Source organism: Durio zibethinus, chromosome 6 (genome assembly GCF_047325235.1).
Source record: "Durio zibethinus cultivar Kanyao isolate XHJ-2024 chromosome 6, ASM4732523v1, whole genome shotgun sequence".
Taxonomy (NCBI): Eukaryota; Viridiplantae; Streptophyta; class Magnoliopsida; order Malvales; family Malvaceae; genus Durio; species Durio zibethinus.
The window spans coordinates 8,345,677-8,366,843 of NC_143167.1; the positions used below are offsets into that span (position 1 = coordinate 8,345,677).

Below are 21,167 nucleotides of genomic sequence, written 5' to 3' on the forward strand. Positions count from 1 at the left end.
GCTTTTTCAATAGAATTTTTAGGGATTGACAGAATTTGTCTTTAAATAGATTCAATCCCAATCAATCCTTAAATCTTAGGATTTTAATCTTGTTTAATGGAGGTCAATGGTTACTAATTGATTGTAACTTCCAATTAGCACAGATGAATCCCAAAAATAATCCCTTTCTTACGAGATTTCTAAATACCCTGGTTGAATTTGATTCTCTTCCATTTTTTTTTAAACAAATGAATTTTAAAAACAAATAAAACAAATTAAATTAAATAGAAATCTTTAATTGGACCCAAAGTTTCCCAAACGGGTCCAATTTACAGCCAAAGTTCGTTTTTGATTTTGAAAAAATTCTTGGACAAAATGGGTGCTATAGTTGTCCCTCTTTGTGCATTTTCTATGAAACAAGAATTGTACAAAAATATAGATAACCATTGAGTCCGGTTCAACTCAGAGATCCTCTAAATAAAGGCAAATGAAATTAGAATAAAAACAGGCTCCTATGAATAGAGGCTAAACAATTTTAAAATATAAAAACAGGCTCCTTTGAATAGAGGCTAAACTTAAAAAAATAAAATGGCCTCCTCTATTATGAGGCTAATCAACTTAAAAAAATGAAATAAGCTCATCTATTCAGAGGCTAAACAACTTTAAAATATGAAATGGATTCCTCTATTCAGAGGCTAAACAACTTTAAACTAGGAAATGGGCTCATTTATCTAGAGGCTAAACAACTTTAAAATGGCCTTATAACCAGATGCGATGCTCAAGGATTTAGAAAAGCCTACCTTATAGATTTTCTCTTCATCATGATCAAAATCTTTACATTCATTTCTTTATGCTAGATTTGGGATGTTTTTATATGAAATGAATGTGCATGTATGCAATGCATGTAGTGCAAATAAATTATCAATTGTAGTATACATATTCTCAAAAATCTTTTTTTTTTTTAAGTCAAAACCCTTCAAGTTTCCAACAATAGGAATAAAATCAACTCCATTCTCAAAATTGGCATTCATATTTCAGAATCAAAGTTCATACCAGGCTTTGAAAATCTCATCCTTTGCTTGCGTATCTTTCATCTCTTCTGAAGTAATACACAAAGTTTCATGATATTAGTCAATTACTAATCATTATCCCAAAGTCATGACATATAAAATGCAAATCATGCATTTCTCCTATTCATTGCAAAACATTTAAAAAGAAAACGCATAGATCGAAAGTGAGATATAAATAATGAACATTTTAATTTGGAAAAAAAATCAGGTTACAAATGATGACCATTTAGGACAATTCTGTTAATTGGATATGGTAAAGGTAAACAAGGGTTATTGTTTAGGATAATAATGCCTTAAGATAAACATCTAAATAATCATAATAATGAGTTTCAGATTCTTTTCAAAAACTTAATCATACCATGCCTTCAACACTTCAGAATTTCTTGAAGTATACTCATTTTCATTTTGGATTTTGCAATCCTTAAATAATGTTGTACTCACCATATCCAAGTCGTCATTTCAAGTTTTTAACTTAGATAAACTCCAATTTAGTTCAAACTGTCCTTTTAGATTTTTAATTTAAACTCTTTTTTTTTAAGCAAATTACCTTTTACAGTATCAGAATTTATGAGATTGAGAAGATTATCTCCATCTATCTTCGTTACGATTAATGCTCGTTGACCATGACACAAGGTTGTCAATCTTTTTTCTTAAATGAAATTCAATTGCTCATAGTGATCTCAAACCCATTCAGCTTTTTCTAACCCTACTTCTTATAAGACTCTCAGAGATGAGATTTCTACTTTTACTGGTAATACAACCTCAATCTCATAAACCAAGAAAAACATAATTGCCCCATAGAGGTACGTATTGATGTTTGATAAGCATATAAAGCAAAAGGTAATTTCTCATACTAATCTTTATACGTCTCAATCATTTTCTCCAAAATCTTTTTTATGTTCTTATTCGTAGCTTTTATTGCTCCATTTATCTTTGGGGGATATGTTGTTAAATTATGGTGCTTAATTTTGATCTGAACATATATTTTTTACATCATTTTGTTATTTAGATTCTTAGCATTATCTGAGATAATCCTCTCAGGTAGTCCCTATCTGTAGATTATCTTTCTCTTGATAAACTTACTGACTACTAATCGTGTCACACTTGCATAAGTAGTTACCTCAACCCATTTTGTAAAATAATTAATCATCACGAAAATGAATCTATTCTTATTTGATGCTTTTGGAGTAATAGACCCAATGACATCCATACCCTATATAGAGAATGGCCAAAGTGGTGTCAAAACATGTAAAGTAATAGACGAAACATGTATTTTATAAGCATAAATATGACATTATAATACTTCTATCATGTACCCGTTTACATGTGTTTCACACACTCCATCATGCACATATTCAATAATCTTTTTTGCCTAAGCTATATTTACACATTGTAATAACAGTTAATCTATACTTTTTTTGTAAAGAACCTTTCTGTCTAATAAGAACCCCATAGTCAATTTTCTCAAGACTCTCTTATCATTTTTTATTGCCTAATTTGGGTATTGCTGACCCCTTAAGTATTGTAAGATATCATGATACTAAGACTTTCCATCTTTTTCATCTTTCATATTGGCATAATATACTGGTATGTCGTTGACATTTAACTTGATGGCTTGAACCTCAGTATTGTTATCAATTCGAATTGCCGTAGCTAGAGTGGCCAATACATCCGTAATTTAATTTTTTTCATGAGGTAAATGTTTAAATTAGAGTACTTCAAACTGCTTGTGCAACTCTAAAATGTATTTATGATACATGATAAGCTTTGAATATCTTATCTCTTATTCTTCTTTCAATTGATAGATAACTAAAGCTAAATCCCTAAACACCTTCAATGCTTTATTTTTCTATCTAAAGTAGATTATAAACCCATAACACAAACCTTATATTTAGTCATATTATTGGTACAATTAAAGTTTAACATTGCTATGACAAGATAATAGCTCCTTAGAAGATATCAAAATTGCTCTAATTCCATGTCGTAAGGCATTAACGGCCTTATCGAAGTATATTATCCATGACTTATCATTCTTTTCTTCCTCTAGTTTTGAAACGGCCATTAACTCTTCTTTTAAAAAATTGAATTTCATTGACTCGTAGCTTTCAAAAGCACGTTCTGCAAGGAATAGATGGCATTTCTTTTAATTACCTTTTGACTCATATACATAATGTCATACTTCGAGAGTATTACTTGTCATATTGCAATCTTTTTTGATCATGATGATTTCTCAAAAATGTACTTGATTGGGTCCAATTTAGCTATAAGCTAAATGGTATAGTAAAGTATATACTGTCTGAGTCTCTTTACTGTTTAAACCAAAGCGTAACACATTTTTTCCAATAATGAAAACTTTAACTCATATTTTGTGAACTTCTTACTTAAGTAGTAGATATTTTTTTCTTTTCTATCGAAATCATCTTGTTACCTTAATACACACACCATTGACTTTTTATGTACAATCAAATATAGAATTAATGGTTTTTTCAGAACATGTGGTACTGGCATTGAAGGATTTGATAGGTATTGCTTAACTCTATCAAAAGCTTTTTAACATTCTCCATTCCATTCACCAAGATTGATCTTTCGAATAAGTTTAAAAATAGGGTCACATTTGGAGGTTAGTAGGGGAATAAAGCTAGAAATATAGTTCAATCTACCTAAAAAAACCCAAACTTCTTTTGGCATACTTAAAGGAGATAAATTCTAAATGGCTCTTATTTTGTCTAGATCAACTTTGATTCTCTTTTCAATAACCACGAAGCCTAGCAACTAAGTTGGCTCTGAATGTACATTTGAATGGATTTAGCTTGAGCTAAAATTTTTTTAATCTCTCAAATAATTTTCTAAGGTTAGCTATATGGTCTTTTCCTTCAGAGGACTTTATGATCATGTCATCCATATACACCTCGATCTCTTTATATATTATGTCATGAAAAAGTGTTACCATAGCCCTTTGATATGTTGTCGCAACATTTTTTAATCTAAAAAGTATGACCTTGTAATAAAAGGTATCCCATATAGTTATAAAAGTGATTTTTTATGTCATTTTGGGCCATATTTATTTGATTATAACTTGAAAATCCATCCATAAAATAGAACACAGAATGTCAAGCCATGTTATCCACCAATATATCAATATGAGGTAGAAAAAAATTATCTTTGGGGTTATCTCTGTTCAAATTATGATAATCTATACACATTTGTGCTTTTTTTTTTTTTATCTTTTTCAAGAACATGTACAATATTAGCCACCCACTCAAGATATTTGACCACTTGTAAAAAACCTGCATCAAATTGTTTTTTACCATTTTTTTTTAATTTTTAACAGCATTTCAAGCTTTATCTTTCTTAACTTTTGCTAAAAAGGCCTACATTCGAGCTTCAAAGGTAGCATATGTTCTAATATTTTAGTTTTAAGCCCAGGTATATCCTAATAAGACCAACCAAACACATCTACAAATTCTTGAAGCAGATTCTCTAACCTTTGTTATTAGCAGATAGAAGCAGCATGCCAACTTTAACTTTTTTTTTGTTCTTATTATCCCTTAAATTAATTATTTTAATAGTTTCTTGATGAGGCTCAATGAATTTATTCTCATATTCAATCAATTTCATTTGATCTGAAGTTAAAGTATATTCTTCAGAGTCTTATTCAGTGTCGAGTTCATTAGCATTAATTGAACTTTTAAAATTAAATCCATGATTATTATCATGATTATCTTTATATTCATTTTAGGACTTGAAATGAAATGGAAAATATTTCAAAATGCTTTGACTAAAAAGGAAAAATAGAAATTGAATAGGAGAAAAGAATAGAGATGCATAACCCTATGCTTTTATTGAGATAATAATTAATAAGAGGCCCATACATAAAAGATTATCCCAATGCTTTTAGACATAAATAATTGAAAATTGTAATTACATTGAAAGGATATCAAAGATAGTAGGCATTTTGATGATGCTCCAATTTGTAAGTTCAAAGCTAGGAAAATATGAATGAACAAACACATCTTCATTTTGGAATTCTCCTCATACCATCTAAATGGACATCTCAGCGAAAGCTTCTTCCATGCTCAATTTGTTTCTAACATTTTTCTCTATCCTTGGATACATATATACTCTTAGCCTAAAAGTTTTATATAGATGTGGTACGATAATTGGTATATTTCTTCATATTCTTCTTTTTATCCTATTATTCCACACCTTATTCATTTCCTATTCTTTGAATTCATATCCCCGGCCTAATCTGTTACTATTGTCTATTATTGTTGAAGACTTATTCATTTCCTATTCTTTGAATTCATATCCCTGGTCTAATCTGTTACTATTGTCTATTATTGTTGAAGACTCTTTAATTCTTTATAAGTTTTTACCTAACCCAACTTTTAGATACCAATCTTGATCAACAACCTGGCTAATCATGTTTCTACTGAACTTTAGTCAATATATTTTAGATTCTTCACCCACAGTGTTAACAAGTTCAAATGATTGATAAGAACATTTCAAAGATTCTTCTACTACCTTCACATAAGAAGTATTTATGGGTTGGGTCACTAGTAAGTCATTTTTTCTAGCCACGATCACAAGTTACCCTTCAACATTGAACTTGACTTTGTGATGTAAGGAAGAGGGAATAACACCTACCATGTGAATTCAAGGTCTGCCAAGCAAACAATTATATGATGGAGAGATATCCATAAGCTAAAACTTCACATCAAAAGTGTAGGGCCCGATTTGTAATGGTATTTCAATATCTCTTAATACTTTACTCTTGGTTTCATCAAATGCTCAGATGACCATATGGTTACTTTTTATATAAGACATATCAATGGATAACTATGCTAATCTGGACATGGGTATAACATTTATAGTAGAGCCATTGTCAATAAGCACCTGGCTATAATGTGGCTATTACATTTGATAGTAATGTGTAAAGCTTTCGTGCTTCTTTTTTCTTCAGTTGGGATCTCATAATCACTAAAGGCTATGTAGTGTAGTACCATCAAATTTTTTACTAGATGATTCACATACTCTACAGACATATTATGTGTCATATAAGCTTAATTTAACACCTTCAATAAGGCATTATGGTGCAACTCTGAATTCAGTAGTAATGACAATAAAAAGATTCTAACCGACATCTTATTTAACTGTTTCACCATAGAATATTCACTATATTTTGTCAACTTTAAAAACTCATAAGTTTTTTTTTTTAGACATAGGCTTTAAGTTATCCTTTTCTAGGATTAGCTTTGGTTCAACCTATTTTTTTACCACTATTATCTTATATTTTCTTGCCCTTTTCAGCATCTCTGGAATATAACATCTTTCACTTCTAATTGTACCCCCTATACCGATTATGTTGGTGGCATCAAGTTTGGGCGTAGTCTCCTCTTACCCTTAGATTGTCATTTCACAACCATACCTCTATGGTACAACCTTCTCATTCTCGTAGAGAAATTGACTCGAGACTTTAAAAGTCATCAACTTCATGATAGGTTTATTTATGACTATCTTTGGCTTCTTGCCATAATATATAGTTATCGATTTTGATGCCAATTTTGATTTGTCATTCATAGAGATTTCTGCATCTTTTGAGGCTTCTCTTTCCTCATATAGCTCAATTTGATATTAATCCATTAATTTTTGTATTTTTTTCATGAAATTGTTTGCAAGTCTCAATAGAATGACCTGGAACCCTACTATGGTACTTACACTTTTGATTTGGAACACATCTCTCATGATAGGTGTACGGGTCCACTAATTGTACCATCTCAGCTTCATATAAAATATTATATAGCTGACTAAATGGCATTTTGATCTTTTTCACTCTTTTCTCATACATCTTTTATTTTCATTCAAAACATTGACTGTATGATTTGGTAATGGATTGCCATTAACATTGAGTGTTATTTTTTCACTGATATCTATATTAACCAGCTCTTTTTTCTATCAGACCTTGCACCTTTATTTCAAGGTAGTGTAATTTTTGGTGTAATAGCTCATAATTTTATAATGATAATCACAATGAACAGTAGGATCGTACCACTTAGGATAATAGGGTTTCAGTAGTTTTATACGGAGAGCAGTAATCAAATGATTTTATAGAGTTTTTGGTATAACTCTATATAGGTCATAAGAATGGAGTCAAAAGTGGGCTTTTCCTTATTATTTCATGGTTTTTTTAGACCATTTGTTAAGTTAGATAGACATATAGAAGGTCTTACTCTAGGAGTAGTACTCGGGTAGTAAGTGTTGGCAGATGGTTATAATAATGGTTGATAAAAGGGTGGATAAGCAAATTGAAACATTGATGGGTATGGGGAAGCTAAAGCATTATTTATGATGTGATGGTATGTTAGGTAGATAGGTTATAGATAAATAGCATAATTTCTAAATTGTTGTCTTTCAAAACTCACAGCTTGAGTTTCACTCTTTTTTTCTTCGACACTATCTTAACTACTGAAGATTTTCCTCTTTCAAAGTTATCATTTTTATGACATTTTCAATGATCTCACCCGAGATCACCATATTAGTAAAATTTTTAATCATATTTTCTATCATATTTTTATAGTAAGTTGACTTGAGAGTACTCACAAACAGAACTGTTATTTTTTTTGTCAATGGTGGCTGAACCTGAGGGACCATATCCCGTTATTTTAAGCATATTCTTTAAATGACTCAGTTGCATTATTTGTCATACTTTGTAAAGAAAAGTGATCATGAGCTATGTCTATAATATGATGATATTGATTGATGAATGAATAAGTCAAGTCCTTCAATGTTCGAATATAGGTCCTATCTAATTGGACATATTATCTTGTAGTAAATCTTATTAGACTATTTTGAAATACATGTATGTGTAATTTTTTATTACTGAATTAGGCTATCATTTTACGATAGTACATCGTGACATAGGTGATGGGACATTTGGTGCTATCATACTTCTCAAACTCTCTCACTTTAAGCTTTGGGGGTATCATCACATCTAATATCAAGCAAAGCCCAACACATCTATAAACCCATAAAAGTCGATACCTTCTACAACTTGCAATCTCTCATTGAGTATATTCATCACATGATCAACTTTAGGGTCTTCAACCATTTTTAACTTCAATATTTCCTTTGATTCATCTAGATTAGAAATTTGGATTGGTTTAACTATCTTTTTAATAAAAGCAAGATTAGTGTAATTTTGAACATTTCTTTGGGTGGGCCAGTTGGCATTCTTGAATAATTATAGCTTGGAATGTAGGTTGTTGCGACGAAAAGCTTTGGGTGGATTGGGCCTAGTACAGGTCATAACCTAGAGGATATAATGAGTCAGTAACTTTATGTGAAACATCTTTCTCCACTATTTTTCCATTATTTAGCTTATTCAAAGCTTCAAGGATCTTACTTAGCTCTTTTTTGATTTTCTTTTGAGTTTTTTTCAATCTCTCAACACGGCTTTGAACCTTATGTAACATAATCTAAAATTAGTGATCTCATTATAAACTAACATGATTAAGAATTAATTATGAATGAAAGATGCAATGCATGAAAAATAAAAAAGAAAAAAATTTATCCTTTTTAAGATTTCAACAAATGTGAATTTTCATTTATTTTACAAAAGTTTGTTTTACATCAAGTCTAATATTCTTTACTTGTAAAAAATATTTTGCTCATATTGTTCTTTGGCTTTCTCAATGAAGTTTAACAAATGTTACCTATGCTCTCTTATTGGTGCGATAAAAGTTTTTAATGTTTCAGCCTCTTCCACCATTTCTTCTACCTTAATCATTGCCTTGCTTACCTGGGTTACAAGATGCTCTATGTACCTTTACCTTCCTAACCTTTTTTTTTTGTCAAACCATACATGATAAGGTAACTTTTTATGCTTATTTGTAAGTGCCATGATATGATCTTTTTACTTATTTAATTTCTGCTTTAGTGCCTAGATGTACATTTTAAGCATCTCATTTTCTTATTGAGCTTTTACATAATCATCTTTCATTAGGGAACATTCTCTTTTTAGTTTTTCATTCTCACAAGTTAGATCAGTAATGTTTATTTCTTTAGCTTTCACTTGTACGGATAGTCTTTTATACTCTTGTTACAGCTCCATCAATTCTTTAACGGCATTATCACACTCCCTAACAACTTTTTGAGCCTTGTTTTTAGCCTTTAATCCCTTGTGTTATTGACGAAGTTTAGCCAAATCCTCAACTATCGTATTATGTTCCTTGAAAATCTCATGGACTTGGATTTCAAACTTTTCTGCTTTATCTTTCCATTACCTTTTCTCTTTTTGAAACCTTAGAATCTTTTGTTTCATTTTATCTTTCTTAGCTTCAAATTCTTTCTTTGCAAATTCTAACTTTGAAGGTACCTCATCCGATTATTGATTTACTAACTGACAATGATCCTTGAATGTAAACACAACCTCCTTACCTCTCTTGGCTCTCCATACCAAATATCTATGAATGACTTTATCAGTAAATGATCTCGGGTTCACTCTCTTAGGCTTTTTCCAGGCCTTGATCATACTATCAATTTTTTGAAATGTTTTAGGTTTTTCATATAAATAGTTAAATTGGTTGAGCCAGAGTGTTATAAAAACTAATTGTTCAGCTCTATATTATTTTTTCACGATTAGCGGTGCATAACTTGTTGACTCTTATAAGCTTAAAAGTGGAACCCTTATCTCATCTCCACATTGATACAGCATGGTTTCTCGATTCATCCATGAAACTAACCATTTTACCTGACAAACTGTGAGTTTTTACAGCAAATATTTTCATTTTTTTTAGGTCTTTGCTTTTGGCTATTCACTCTGACAAAATTTCTTAATTGAATTTTGATTACGAAAATAAAGTTTGAAGAAAGTACTTTTCTTGTATTCAAGATGGCTTTTTATTCATAAATACAATAGTGGTGTGCAACCTAGAAAATGTGCTTTATCATTCTGTTTGTAAAAATTCAAAGAATTGATGGTTTTAGTTAATATCACCAGTGAAAGATTACATACTTTTTCAATTTGTTCAAATAAATTCATCACATCTATCTCAATATAGCCTAAGACTAAAACAAAGATCACTATTTTATATATTGCTAGAGCAAACACACTAATTCCTTAGTTATCATCAGTGTGTTTAACAATGAAATCTTAGAGAAATTCCCATGGAATACCTTTATGTCCCTTTCTCTTAAACATATGAATCTATGAGCTCTTTTTTAATCCTCAAAATATGGGCTAACCTTTTATGATACCTTGGGTTTTGCTTTTTCACGTATACCCTATTTAGATAATAGATATGCATACCCATCAAAATCGAATACTCTTATATGGTCGATATCAAATCAACTTTATTGAAAATGAAACAATGATAGAAGGGATCCCAAAATTGTATCATAGCTTTAATGAGTGAATTTTTAACTTTCACTAACATGAAATGTGCAACATGTCCAAACTTTTGACAAAATGCTTATTGTCTTGAATGAACCATATTATTCTATATGTTTACCAGGTCTTTCAAATCATTCTATTTTAAGGAACAATCGAATCTCATTAGGCAAGGTAGAAATATAACCAGATAACAAACAATCTCTTTCTTCTCACTGTCTCTTTTTTGACTCCACCTTCACATCAATAGGTAACTTACACTTGAAGAACACAGACAAAGCGCAAACTTAACATTCTATGGGTTTCATGAAAGCTTTTGTTGAATATATCTTTAAAGCATGAATAATATACAATCTATATCTATGTTTATGAATATGTAAGAAAAGAAAAAAAAATAAAGAAATCGATTAATTATCTTGATATAAAATAAAGAATAAACATTATAAAACAAATAGAATACAACAACAATATGACTCTAAGTTTTCGATTAACTATGAAGGATAAAGGAACATGGCTCTATCTACAAGCTAAGCTCATAAGGTTAACTATATGTAGCTAGGGTCACTTCTAAAAGGTTCCCAAATTATTCTTTACATCATTGTCCATCACAGACTAGTAATGTATCCCAATCCTTGCCTATTATACACTACAAGCGAAAATGGTTTAATTTAAGTAGGAGGATTTCATTAGCCCATACAGAGATATGAAATTAAATGAAGGCATAGGTATTTTATTTCCTTATAAGGACAGAACTCAGGTGTAGAGTCTATGTTATGCACATGCAAATAAGTGGCAAATATATAAAAATGAATAAGTAAATAAAAAAATAAAATATAAGCAAAAAAATCTTGAATTTATTAAGGTAGGCTTGGATAACTATAAATCATTTACTGGCTTGACTCATTATTTCCTTAATAGAGTCATCAAACTGTTTTTACGTATAAATCCATAGACTTACTGCTAGATATGGATTAATAGAATCATCACAATCTTTTTTGTTTGAGTGTGATTGATCACCTAATAGAATCTATCACATTTAAAGAGGAGTCTTAAGATTGACTTAGGTATATTTAAATAATAAATTCTAGTCCACGAAATCAAATTTTAAGTTTAGGAGACGATTATGCGTAAGAAAAATTATAACACCCTCACAGCACCTATAAAAAATATGGTACTAATTTGATTTTAAATTATCCAAGCCTTAACAATATTTATGATTTGTCAAAATATTTAATATTGAAAATTGATCTTAACATTACTCTAATAGTTTGGTAGCAATTTAAGATAACTCTTTCATCTCAAAAGTTTCATGGAGACTAATGTTTCACTCAGAAGAAGCTCCATCATCGGATTCATTAATATGTTTTTATTTAAGAAAATAATTAGTAAAATCTTTCAATAGTTTAACAATATTTACTTTGATGCAAATCACCCAATAGGTTAACGAGATTTAATATAAGATGCAAATCCTGTAATAATTTGGTAAGATTAAAATAAAATATTTTATTAATAATAATTTTTTTATAAAAATTGATTTATGAAATTCTCAAATGGTTTGGTAAAATTCATAAAAAATTTAAATTCATAAAAAATCCTCCAATAGTTTAGTAGGATTAATGAATTTATTTTAGAAATATTTTTCAATTATTATTTTTATATAAAATAAATAAGTAAAATGGAATTCATAAAGGTAATTTAAAAAATAATAAATTGTCCAATTTAAAATAAGTAAAATAATAATTGAAGATATAATAATAATAAAATCTAAAAATAAAATAAATAAAAATAAAAACAAAAAAAAAGAAAAACCTACGAAACATGTCAAACTTGGAAGCAGGTCACGTGCGGATCTCCACGGGTCACGTGGGTCAAACTCTACTGCAAAACTACGTCATTTTGGATTTGGTATAAAATCCAATCCTTAAGCTTTTTTTCTTAGACTTCAAACTCCCTCTTTCTCTTTAACCTTCTTCATTCCAACTTCTCTCTAGCCCTTTAACCAAAAAAATAAAAAAATCCCAATCTTCGACTAAAAAACCAAGTTTCAACGTCGAAAAATTCAATCGGCCGCCAAGAACTACAAAATTTCCAAAAAAACTATAAAATCTAGAAAACGACCCCCGCTATAATTTTTCGACTGTCGTGACTTCCACCAAAAACTTTAAAGATTCAACTTGAAAATTAATCAAACACAAAAATTACTTACAGAACTTCAAAAATCCCAAAATTTGAATTCCAGAAAATCAGAAAAAATTTTCAGAACACACCTTAAACCTAGAAAAACATACCAAAATTCTACGAATTTTTAGAGATTTCCAAAATCAAAACCTAAATTAAAAAAGACCAGAACGAAAATTTTTAACCATCAAATCTCTCTAGAATTTTCATAAACACAAAATAAAGAAAAACCCAAAACTCTTCTCCCATTTTTGTGTTCAAATCATTCCCTTATGATGTGATTTTTAGGACATCATTTATAGGCTTTTTCAACAAAATTTTTAAGGATTGATCGAATCTATCTTTAAATAGATTCATTCCCATTTAGTCTTTGAATCCTGGGATTTTAATCCTGTTTAATGGAGGTCAATGGTTACCAATTGATTGTAACTTCCAATTTGTGCAGATGAATCACAAAAACAACCCTTCGGGATTTCTAGATATCCTGGTTGAATTTGATTTTCTTCTCTTTTTTCTTTAATAAATGAATAAAAAATAAATAAAACAAATTAAATTAAATAGAAATCTTCAGTTGGGCCCAAAATTTCCTAAATGAGTCCAATTTACAGTCAAATCCGTTTTCAATTCAAAATTTTTTTTTGAGCAAAACAGAGCGTCTACAAGTTCTTTACCTAACTATTGATGCTCAACGTTTAGGATTTGTTGAGAAACTTTCTTTTCGGTGGCAATGATGAGCTAGGAAACATTCCTTGATTACTTCCCTGAGTACCAGAGTGAAAATGAGACTATAAATGCGAAGAGAAGCATCAATGGGAAGTCTTTGTGAAAACCGCCCGTTTGATACAAAAGGAAAAATTGTTGTTAATGACTTAAGAAACTAATTACTAGTACTTGTTATTATGGATTTTTTGGTTTTCTTGGTTCTACCTTCTCTCCTCTCCCTCATTCCTCTCTCGCTATCTCTGTCTCTCGCATGGTTATATTTTCTTTTCATTTAGGTTTCCAACCTTATTTTGTGTTAGGGTTTTTTTTAATTGAATTGTTGTATGTAAGCATATGGAGTTATGTTTACAGAGTATATAAGAGAGTGCAGAACTGATGGTTATCAAAGTTTAGGTTTTTTTTTTTTTAATCATAGTTTAATTCATTTGGATCATGTCAACAATGAATCATGACAATAGATGTAAAATTTAATATATAATACTTATCATTTCTTCTTTTATTTTTGAAAAAAATTAAAAGTATTAATTAAAGTACATTGATAAAAAAATAATAATAAAATTGATAGGATGATTGGCATGTGCTGCGGGATCTAATAAAAAATTTAATATAATTTTTGAATTATAATAAAATTTTTAATTAAAATATTTAAAATTTTAAAATTTTTAATATGATATTTAATTTATTAATTAATAAAATATTTATATTTAATGTGATTAATTTAAAATAATAATATATAATAATTTTTTAAATATCATATTAATTAATAAATTTATAATTTAATATCATATTAAAAATTTTTTAAATTTAAAAATATTTTTTATTGAATATTTTACGAATTACTGTAAAATATTAATTAAAAAGAAAAAAAAAAGGAAAAACTATCACGCATCTGCGTCAGTACGGGTAAGGGGAATCTTTCAGTGTCACGCGATTCGTGAAACTTAATGCCAACAGGTTTCAATACTTTGCGTCGAATGCTTTATTTGTACGCGAATACTAAAAAAAAATCTGTAAATGTAATATAAATTCTGTTTGATACGACAATCTGTCCTTGTCTTGGAAGAAAAAAAAAAGTTGACTGCTAAGGTTTCATCGTATAAATTCTGTTTGGACCGACGATCTGTTGTTGCCTTGAAAGAAAAAAAAAAAATCCTTTTTTAAGTAGATCATCAACCTGGTCGGCAACAGTTGAGTGTAGCAGTCAAAACAAAATGGGGAGTTGCAACACCAAGATTGACCAGAGAAAGGAGAATACCGGAGAAGAAGAGATTGGCTTTGATAATGATGAGCAGGGTGTTTCATTGAATGAACTACCCGAAGTGTGCATAGCCAACATTCTGTCTGCCACCACCCCTGCCGATGCTTCCAGATTCGCCTGCCTTTCTTCTACTTTCAGATCGGCTGCTGATTCCGATAGCGTCTGGAAAAGTTTCCTGCCGTGTGATTATCTGACCATTTTATCAGAATCAAGGGCTCTTCAGGCCGACTCCTCTTCCCTCACTTTCTCCTCCAAGAAACACCTCTTTTTCTACCTTTCTCATAATCCTATCCTTATTGATCAAGGCAGAAAGGTATCAAATCTCTTCTCCTCTGTTCCAAATCTTTTATTTATTTTTTCTTAAAATTTCAAGTAAAATACTACTAATAAATTGGGATTTTCATTCAAGAAAATATGCTTTTGTACTTTTCCCCATATTTGCTTTGAATTTATCTCTTATTCAGCAATTTTATACATTATTTCTTCATTTGTGTGCCAACACACACAAAGTAGAATTATCTATTTACTTGTTGAGTGTCGCTTCATTTGACTGGCCCTAGGAAGGGATTCCACCGCCCCACTGCATCGTATAGGGAGAAGCCAGGTGGAATCCCTTCACACTAGCCATCCAAATGAAGCATACAACTAGAAGTATGGATTCATGCTTAGCTATGATTATCTAATTAGAAACAAAAGGAAGCTATCTTTAATGTAATTTCTTTTTCTGGAATAAGTAGCTGAAAACTTAAGCATATGAATCTCTATACATAAAGAAATATAAGAGTTCTAATATCTGATTTTCCAAATTGAATTACATAGGTCATTGTTAAGTGTTGATATTGAGTTTGTTGTTGTAGCCTTGAAGTGTTCAGGTTGGAACTCTACATCGATTGTGTATTGATTGTAATTGTAGGTCGGGTGCTTAATCTAGTTTAGAAATGAAATCTCGCTAATCTATAGTAGCATAACATCCCGTAATCTTCAATCTAAGACTAGGGCTACTTTATAATTCCCATAAGTTGGAATTATATCTTTTTTTGAAATGTGAAGGGAAATAATAAACACACGAGAAACTCGTTTCATGAGAAATTCTATCAAAATTCTTAAATTTGCATTGCCTTTCCATATGAACTAATAAACACTCTGCATAAAATGATTTACAAGCCAATGCAAATCCAACAATTCATGGTTATAATAAAAAGCTTTTAAGGGGAAAAGGGGTTTTTGAGTTTGATTTTCAACTATAGTCATCATATATATGTGAACCAATCAAGAGCGCCAATTTGTTTCCATTTTTTTTTTACATTAAGAGTTGAAGTTTTGCTCATATTTAATTCCGTCTGTTTTTTGAGTTACTACTTGCCAGCATCTGAAATTTCATGCACAAAGCTTTTATTTATACATTAGCTAGAAAATTAGTTTATGCAACATAAACCTATGAGCGGTCAAGGGGTTCTTGTTCTTCATTCATAGTTATTATCTTAATGTTTGCACCTCTAACTTGGTTTTGATGTGTATGATAGAGTTTTTCACTAGACAAATGGAGTGGCAAGAAAAGCTATATGATTGCTTCAAGAGATTTATTGATTACATGGGGAGGTACACCGGCTCATTGGAATTGGATTTCCCATCCTGAATCCAGGTTTATACTCAAAATATATTCATCTCCCCTTTCCCCATATTTAAAGTTATGATTTATGTTTGTCTTCTCACTTTGGTTATTGAATATTTTGTGTTTGTCACGATGAACAGGTTTAAGGAGGTGGCCAAGCTGAATTATGTGTGGTGGCTTGAAATCCGTGGCAAGATTAGTACCTCCAAGCTGTCACTAGATACAAACTATGCAGCTTACCTTGTATTCAAGATGGGAATAGGAGCCTTCGGCTTTGAATACCATCCCGCAAAGGTTGAACTAACACTTGGAGTTGATGAAATTTGTAGAAAATATGTTCTTCTAGACCCCATGATTCAGAGGCATCGTCGATGGTATAAGCTTAAATTGATATACCTTAGTGTCATGTCCAGTTTGGAACGTCCAAAGGAGAGAACAGATGGGTGGTTAGAAATTGAGTTAGGTGCCTTCTACAATAGATATGGAGTAGATGAACTGAAGATGAGTATCATGGAGGTTAAGGCTGGCGTTGAAAAGGGTGGCCTTGTCGTTCAAGGGATTGAGATTAGGCCTAAAGTGGATAAGTAAGTTGGAGACTGCAGAATGGTTGTCTTCATGCTTCAGATCAATCTTCTCATTTGTAGTGCTTTATTCTAATTTCTTACTCCTTTTATGTTGCAACGACATAGTAATGTTTTTTTTTTTTCCTTTCTGGTGATAAATGACTAATAATCCATTTATCATTGTCACACACAATGAATTAAATTCAAGAATTTAGTTGGTAAAGCAAATTGCAACAGTTCAATAATAATATTTTTATTAATGTCAAGAATGACCTTCTATGAAATTTATTTTATATTTAAATTTAAAATTTTGTTAATATTATACCTATTATGAATATATTAATTAATATAGCATTCATCTTTAATATTATTGATTTTTAACTTTGATATGTGATTGAGAAATATCTTTAATAAATTCACATTTTAAATATTATATTAAAAATTTTTTAAATTAAATTTTATTTTAATTTAAATTACATAAAAAAAAATTTTTAAAATTTAAATATTTGGTTGAAAATTTCACCTCAAGACTCAAAGTGTGAAATTATTATTATTTTTACAGATAAGTTAGTACTAACTAGTGAGCAGGAAGAAACGAGAGAAACTTGCTATTAGCAGTTATGGGTCTTAAGGTGGCTCAATAAATAAGCGTGTGTCCAAGAGTGACTGCCTCTAGCATTTCTCTTCCCTCCAAGCAAGTTAAAAGAGTGGGAAAAAACCACAGACCAAAAGATAGGTGAGAGGGGATAAAAAGAACTTCAATTTTCAGACTTTAAGGTATTATTACCAATTTTCCTGATTTCTTTTTGTTTAAGAATCTTAAATAACTTCTAATAAAATGATCTACAATACAAAAATGTACTAACTAAATGAAGTGATGATCCATGCAAAAGCACCCTGGAATGTGCCTATTTGGTGATTTGCTGTCTGGGTTATTGTTACTTCTTTTGATTAGAAATAGTTATAGACTCACAAGGGTTTTAGAATTGGTCTTTGGGTTTCATTTATTTCAACTGTTTATTTCTTTTCTATTTAAATTCAAATGTTATTCTGCATTTTAGCTTCTGCGGTTTTCTTTTTTTTTTTTTTTTTCTATGTTATTCCATTGTAGGTTGGTTTTTTAATCTTAAATGTTTGCCTTCTATATGTCCCCTCCTGAATTTTCGATAATTATAGCCTTTTCTTTTATGTGATAGTATTAGTTTTCTTGTAAAGTATATACTTCAAATTGTTATGATAAATGAAATATGGCGCTAATGTGCCTTTCTATTTTTCTCTGTGTATGGCTATGAATAGCAAAAATTAAACTGATGTAGCAAAACTTTGACTATCTCGTCTTATTTTGTTGCTGAGGAAATTGAACAAATGGAAATGAATATCAAATGAAAATGGATTCTTGCTGATTTTGTTTTAGTCTCTAGAACGATGAAAAATGAGTGGTTTTTTTATGACTTCATTATTTGTATGTGGGATCGTTCTCTCAGGCAGGTCTTGATTTTGCAGGAGAAGATGAAAGTCAAGCTGCTACGTATCCTTTTCATGAATTAGAGTGTTCCTTACATTTTTATTTTTTTGCTTGAATCTTCTTCTTCCTGTGAAATCTTTGCTTTCTTGAATTTATTGCAACTTCGATGATATGTCTACATTGAATTCAACTGAAACTCGATTGGCTTGAATCATTCCTAAAATTTTCTGACGAACTCTACTTTTGCAATTAGGATGTATAATTAGCTTCAAGGTCATCAATATGAAGTCTTTCCAGGCATAATGGTTTTTGTAGATGTTTGACATGGTTCTTTCTTGTTAATCATGAGCATATATATATATATATATATATAATTTATCCCACTTTTTTAGCTTTTTTTTGTGGTTTTTGTAATTCTCAAGTATATCTTTGATTTGTCCCAAATAGCATTTTTTGCTGGTTCTTTCTCAACCTTTTTAATTTGTCTTTACCATGCATAAAGAAACAATGTATTTGCCCTTGATAATGTATTTGCCCTTGATTGATATCAGGTGCAGTCTAAATGGTACCGAGTATATATTTGTTTCCGCTTTTTGATGCATACTTGGACTTGTTTGTGGTCAATATGCATTTGGTTTTTACTAGAAGAAACAGTTTTCCCTTGACTTATTTCTCTTCCAATATCCGCTGGGGGATGAGCAGAGTAAGCTCTCTTTATCACTTGCACCACATTGTAACTACAACAAATTTTTGCGTTGAACAAAGTTTTCGGTCCTTTGGTTTTTTTGCTCATAGTCAATTTAGTTATGCTTTTTATTGAATATTCCTTTTGAAATGATGAGGAACCATAATTCTTGTCCTTATGATGACAGATGGCATGCTGTTGCTTCATGGACGTGGGATGCCCAAGATGAAACATGTGGAATTTGTAGGATGGCCTTTGACGGTTGCTGTTCTGACTGTAAACTCCCTGGGGATGATTGCCCATTGAGTAAGTCTATCCTCTGAGTTGTCATGTTTGGCAATACTTTTGTGATAGTTTCCCATGTTCTTGAGACATTATTTAGTTCCTGAAAGGAGTTTCGATGTGATGCCATGCCTTTAATAGTCCTTACCTTTCACTTTAGATGAACATGTCTCCTATTCCTTTCCTTTTCTCTCTCTCTCTTTTTTTTCTATTTGTTGGACAATTACGAAGACAATGCTAATAAAATTTGCTAAATAGCATTCATGTGAAAAGAAAAATCTCTTTGAAATCCCAATAATATATTATGACATAAAGTCTATTTAAAATTACTTTTCTATGATAATTTCACTAATGTATAGTTTTTAGGAATTACGTATTATTTTGAGATTGTAGCACTTTTTCCATCCAGAGAAAGAGATACAGATTTGAGCATGTAGACATGGATTTATGAGTTGGCAAACAATGAGGGAATTTGCTACATGGTTGATTATACATGTAGAGCCTTGCCATTTTATTAGACTGTTCACTACCAAATTTGCATATTCCTTGGAAGTGCATGAAATTGAGGATAATGATATTGTTCTTGCTATTTTTATTTGTATTGATAGAAGCTTATGTACTTTTCGGTGGTGAAACCTCCAACATGTATAGCATTAATTTAAACTGTAAAGCTGGAGGATTATGCAAAATATGGCTATTTTATACTTCTCTTTGTAAATCTGTTGAAGGAGTAAATCTTGTCCAAAATCAATCTGATGCAACCCATAGAGAATTTCTGATAAGAGATATTTTTTTGAGTTTCACATTTTCAACAAGATTGTCACAAATTCAGCATTTATTATCTTGTCAGTTGGGTATCATAAAGCTTTCATGATTTGGCAGAAGAGAATTACACTTGAACTTTGGGGATCCTCATTTCAGTTATGAGCTGATATCTCTTTTTCCATGCTATGTATATTTCTCTATTTCTCATGCACTTTCTCTGTTCCCAAAATTTTAGTTTGCAAAATATCTGGGGAATGATTGAAGTTTCTGCAGCCAGTCAAATTTGTGGCCAAATCTATAGAAAGGAGGATAATTCCTTGATTTTGTCTAATTTACAGCTTTCACTATGAGTTTTATATAAAGAGAGATGAAAGAAAAGGTATTCACAAATATAACACATAATTTTCTCTGACAATTCGGATCCATATCGCCTCGATTGTCTTCATTTCTATCTCAATGATTCCTTAGAATTTGTTTCTTATGTGTTTTAGGAATTCATCATCTTTGTTGTTTTCAGCATTTGTTTTTTTTTTTTTTTGCCTTTATCCGTCGCCTTAATGATGTTAATTTGTTGTTGTTCTATTGCAGTTTGGGGTGCATGTAACCACGCTTTCCATCTTCATTGCATATTGAAATGGGTGAATTCACAGACTTCTCAAGCACATTGTCCCATGTGCCGTAGGGAGTGGCAGTTCAAAGGATAATCAGTGAACTTTTAACCAATTTCAGTAGTCTGCTCGGGTTAAAATACATCCTTTTAACTATTCTCATTTTGATCTACATATACTCTAGAATCACCAAATTTGAATTTTTGTTGTGGTTGTGGTTGTTTTGCCAAGTGGATCAATGGTTTGGCCATTTGCAAGTAATTTGTCATACACACCCACCCTCCTTTTAGAGCCATGGTTGTCACTTTAGTCTCTGGTTTTGCATTGGCTGTATAACTCTCTCTATCCATGTGAATGTGATGAGTTTGCTGTGCTTAAAAGAAGGTTGTAGCAATGCGGTCAGCCTTTAACTCTCATCTGAAGACAGTTTTCTTTCTGTTTTCATGTCCTTGGGTGATATTTGTTTCTTCTGTTTAACTGCAGAAAGGTACTCGTCCTCATTTTATTTGTTTCTAAACCATAGAGTTTATGCTTCTGATTTTGACTTATATGCCCCTATTTTTCTCTCTCTCTCTCTGAAAACAAACAGTC

General features: G+C 30.7%; 2 protein-coding genes across 2 annotated transcripts; both read left to right on the plus strand.

Annotated features, from left to right (window-relative positions):
* Positions 1 to 14,380: 14,380 nt before the first annotated feature.
* LOC111284192 (putative F-box protein PP2-B12) lies at positions 14,381 to 17,040 on the plus strand. The gene is made up of 3 exons (XM_022872912.2): positions 14,381 to 14,909; positions 16,120 to 16,238; positions 16,349 to 17,040. The coding sequence occupies exons 1-3, from the start codon at positions 14,550 to 14,552 to the stop codon at positions 16,794 to 16,796; spliced, it is 927 nt and encodes a 308-aa protein (XP_022728647.2). The 5' UTR covers positions 14,381 to 14,549; the 3' UTR covers positions 16,797 to 17,040.
* Positions 17,041 to 19,073: 2,033 nt separating this feature from the next.
* Positions 19,074 to 20,992, plus strand: LOC111284193 (anaphase-promoting complex subunit 11). The gene is made up of 2 exons (XM_022872913.2): positions 19,074 to 19,227; positions 20,557 to 20,992. The coding sequence occupies exons 1-2, from the start codon at positions 19,074 to 19,076 to the stop codon at positions 20,670 to 20,672; spliced, it is 270 nt and encodes an 89-aa protein (XP_022728648.2). The 3' UTR covers positions 20,673 to 20,992.
* The last annotated feature ends 175 nt before the right edge of the window (positions 20,993 to 21,167 follow it).

What these genes read in the sequence shown, in the direction of transcription:
- LOC111284193 (XM_022872913.2), top strand. Translation starts at nt 19,074, where the DNA reads ATGAGGAACCATAATTCTTGTCCTTATGATGACAGATGGCATGCTGTT. An exon ending in TGGGGATGATTGCCCATTGA is followed by an intron (nt 19,228 to 20,556) that starts GTAAGTCTATCC and finishes GTTCTATTGCAG; the next exon opens with TTTGGGGTGCATGTAACCAC.
- LOC111284192 (XM_022872912.2), top strand. Translation starts at nt 14,550, where the DNA reads ATGGGGAGTTGCAACACCAAGATTGACCAGAGAAAGGAGAATACCGGA. An exon ending in TTATTGATCAAGGCAGAAAG is followed by an intron (nt 14,910 to 16,119) that starts GTATCAAATCTC and finishes TGTGTATGATAG; the next exon opens with AGTTTTTCACTAGACAAATG. An exon ending in ATTTCCCATCCTGAATCCAG is followed by an intron (nt 16,239 to 16,348) that starts GTTTATACTCAA and finishes CACGATGAACAG; the next exon opens with GTTTAAGGAGGTGGCCAAGC.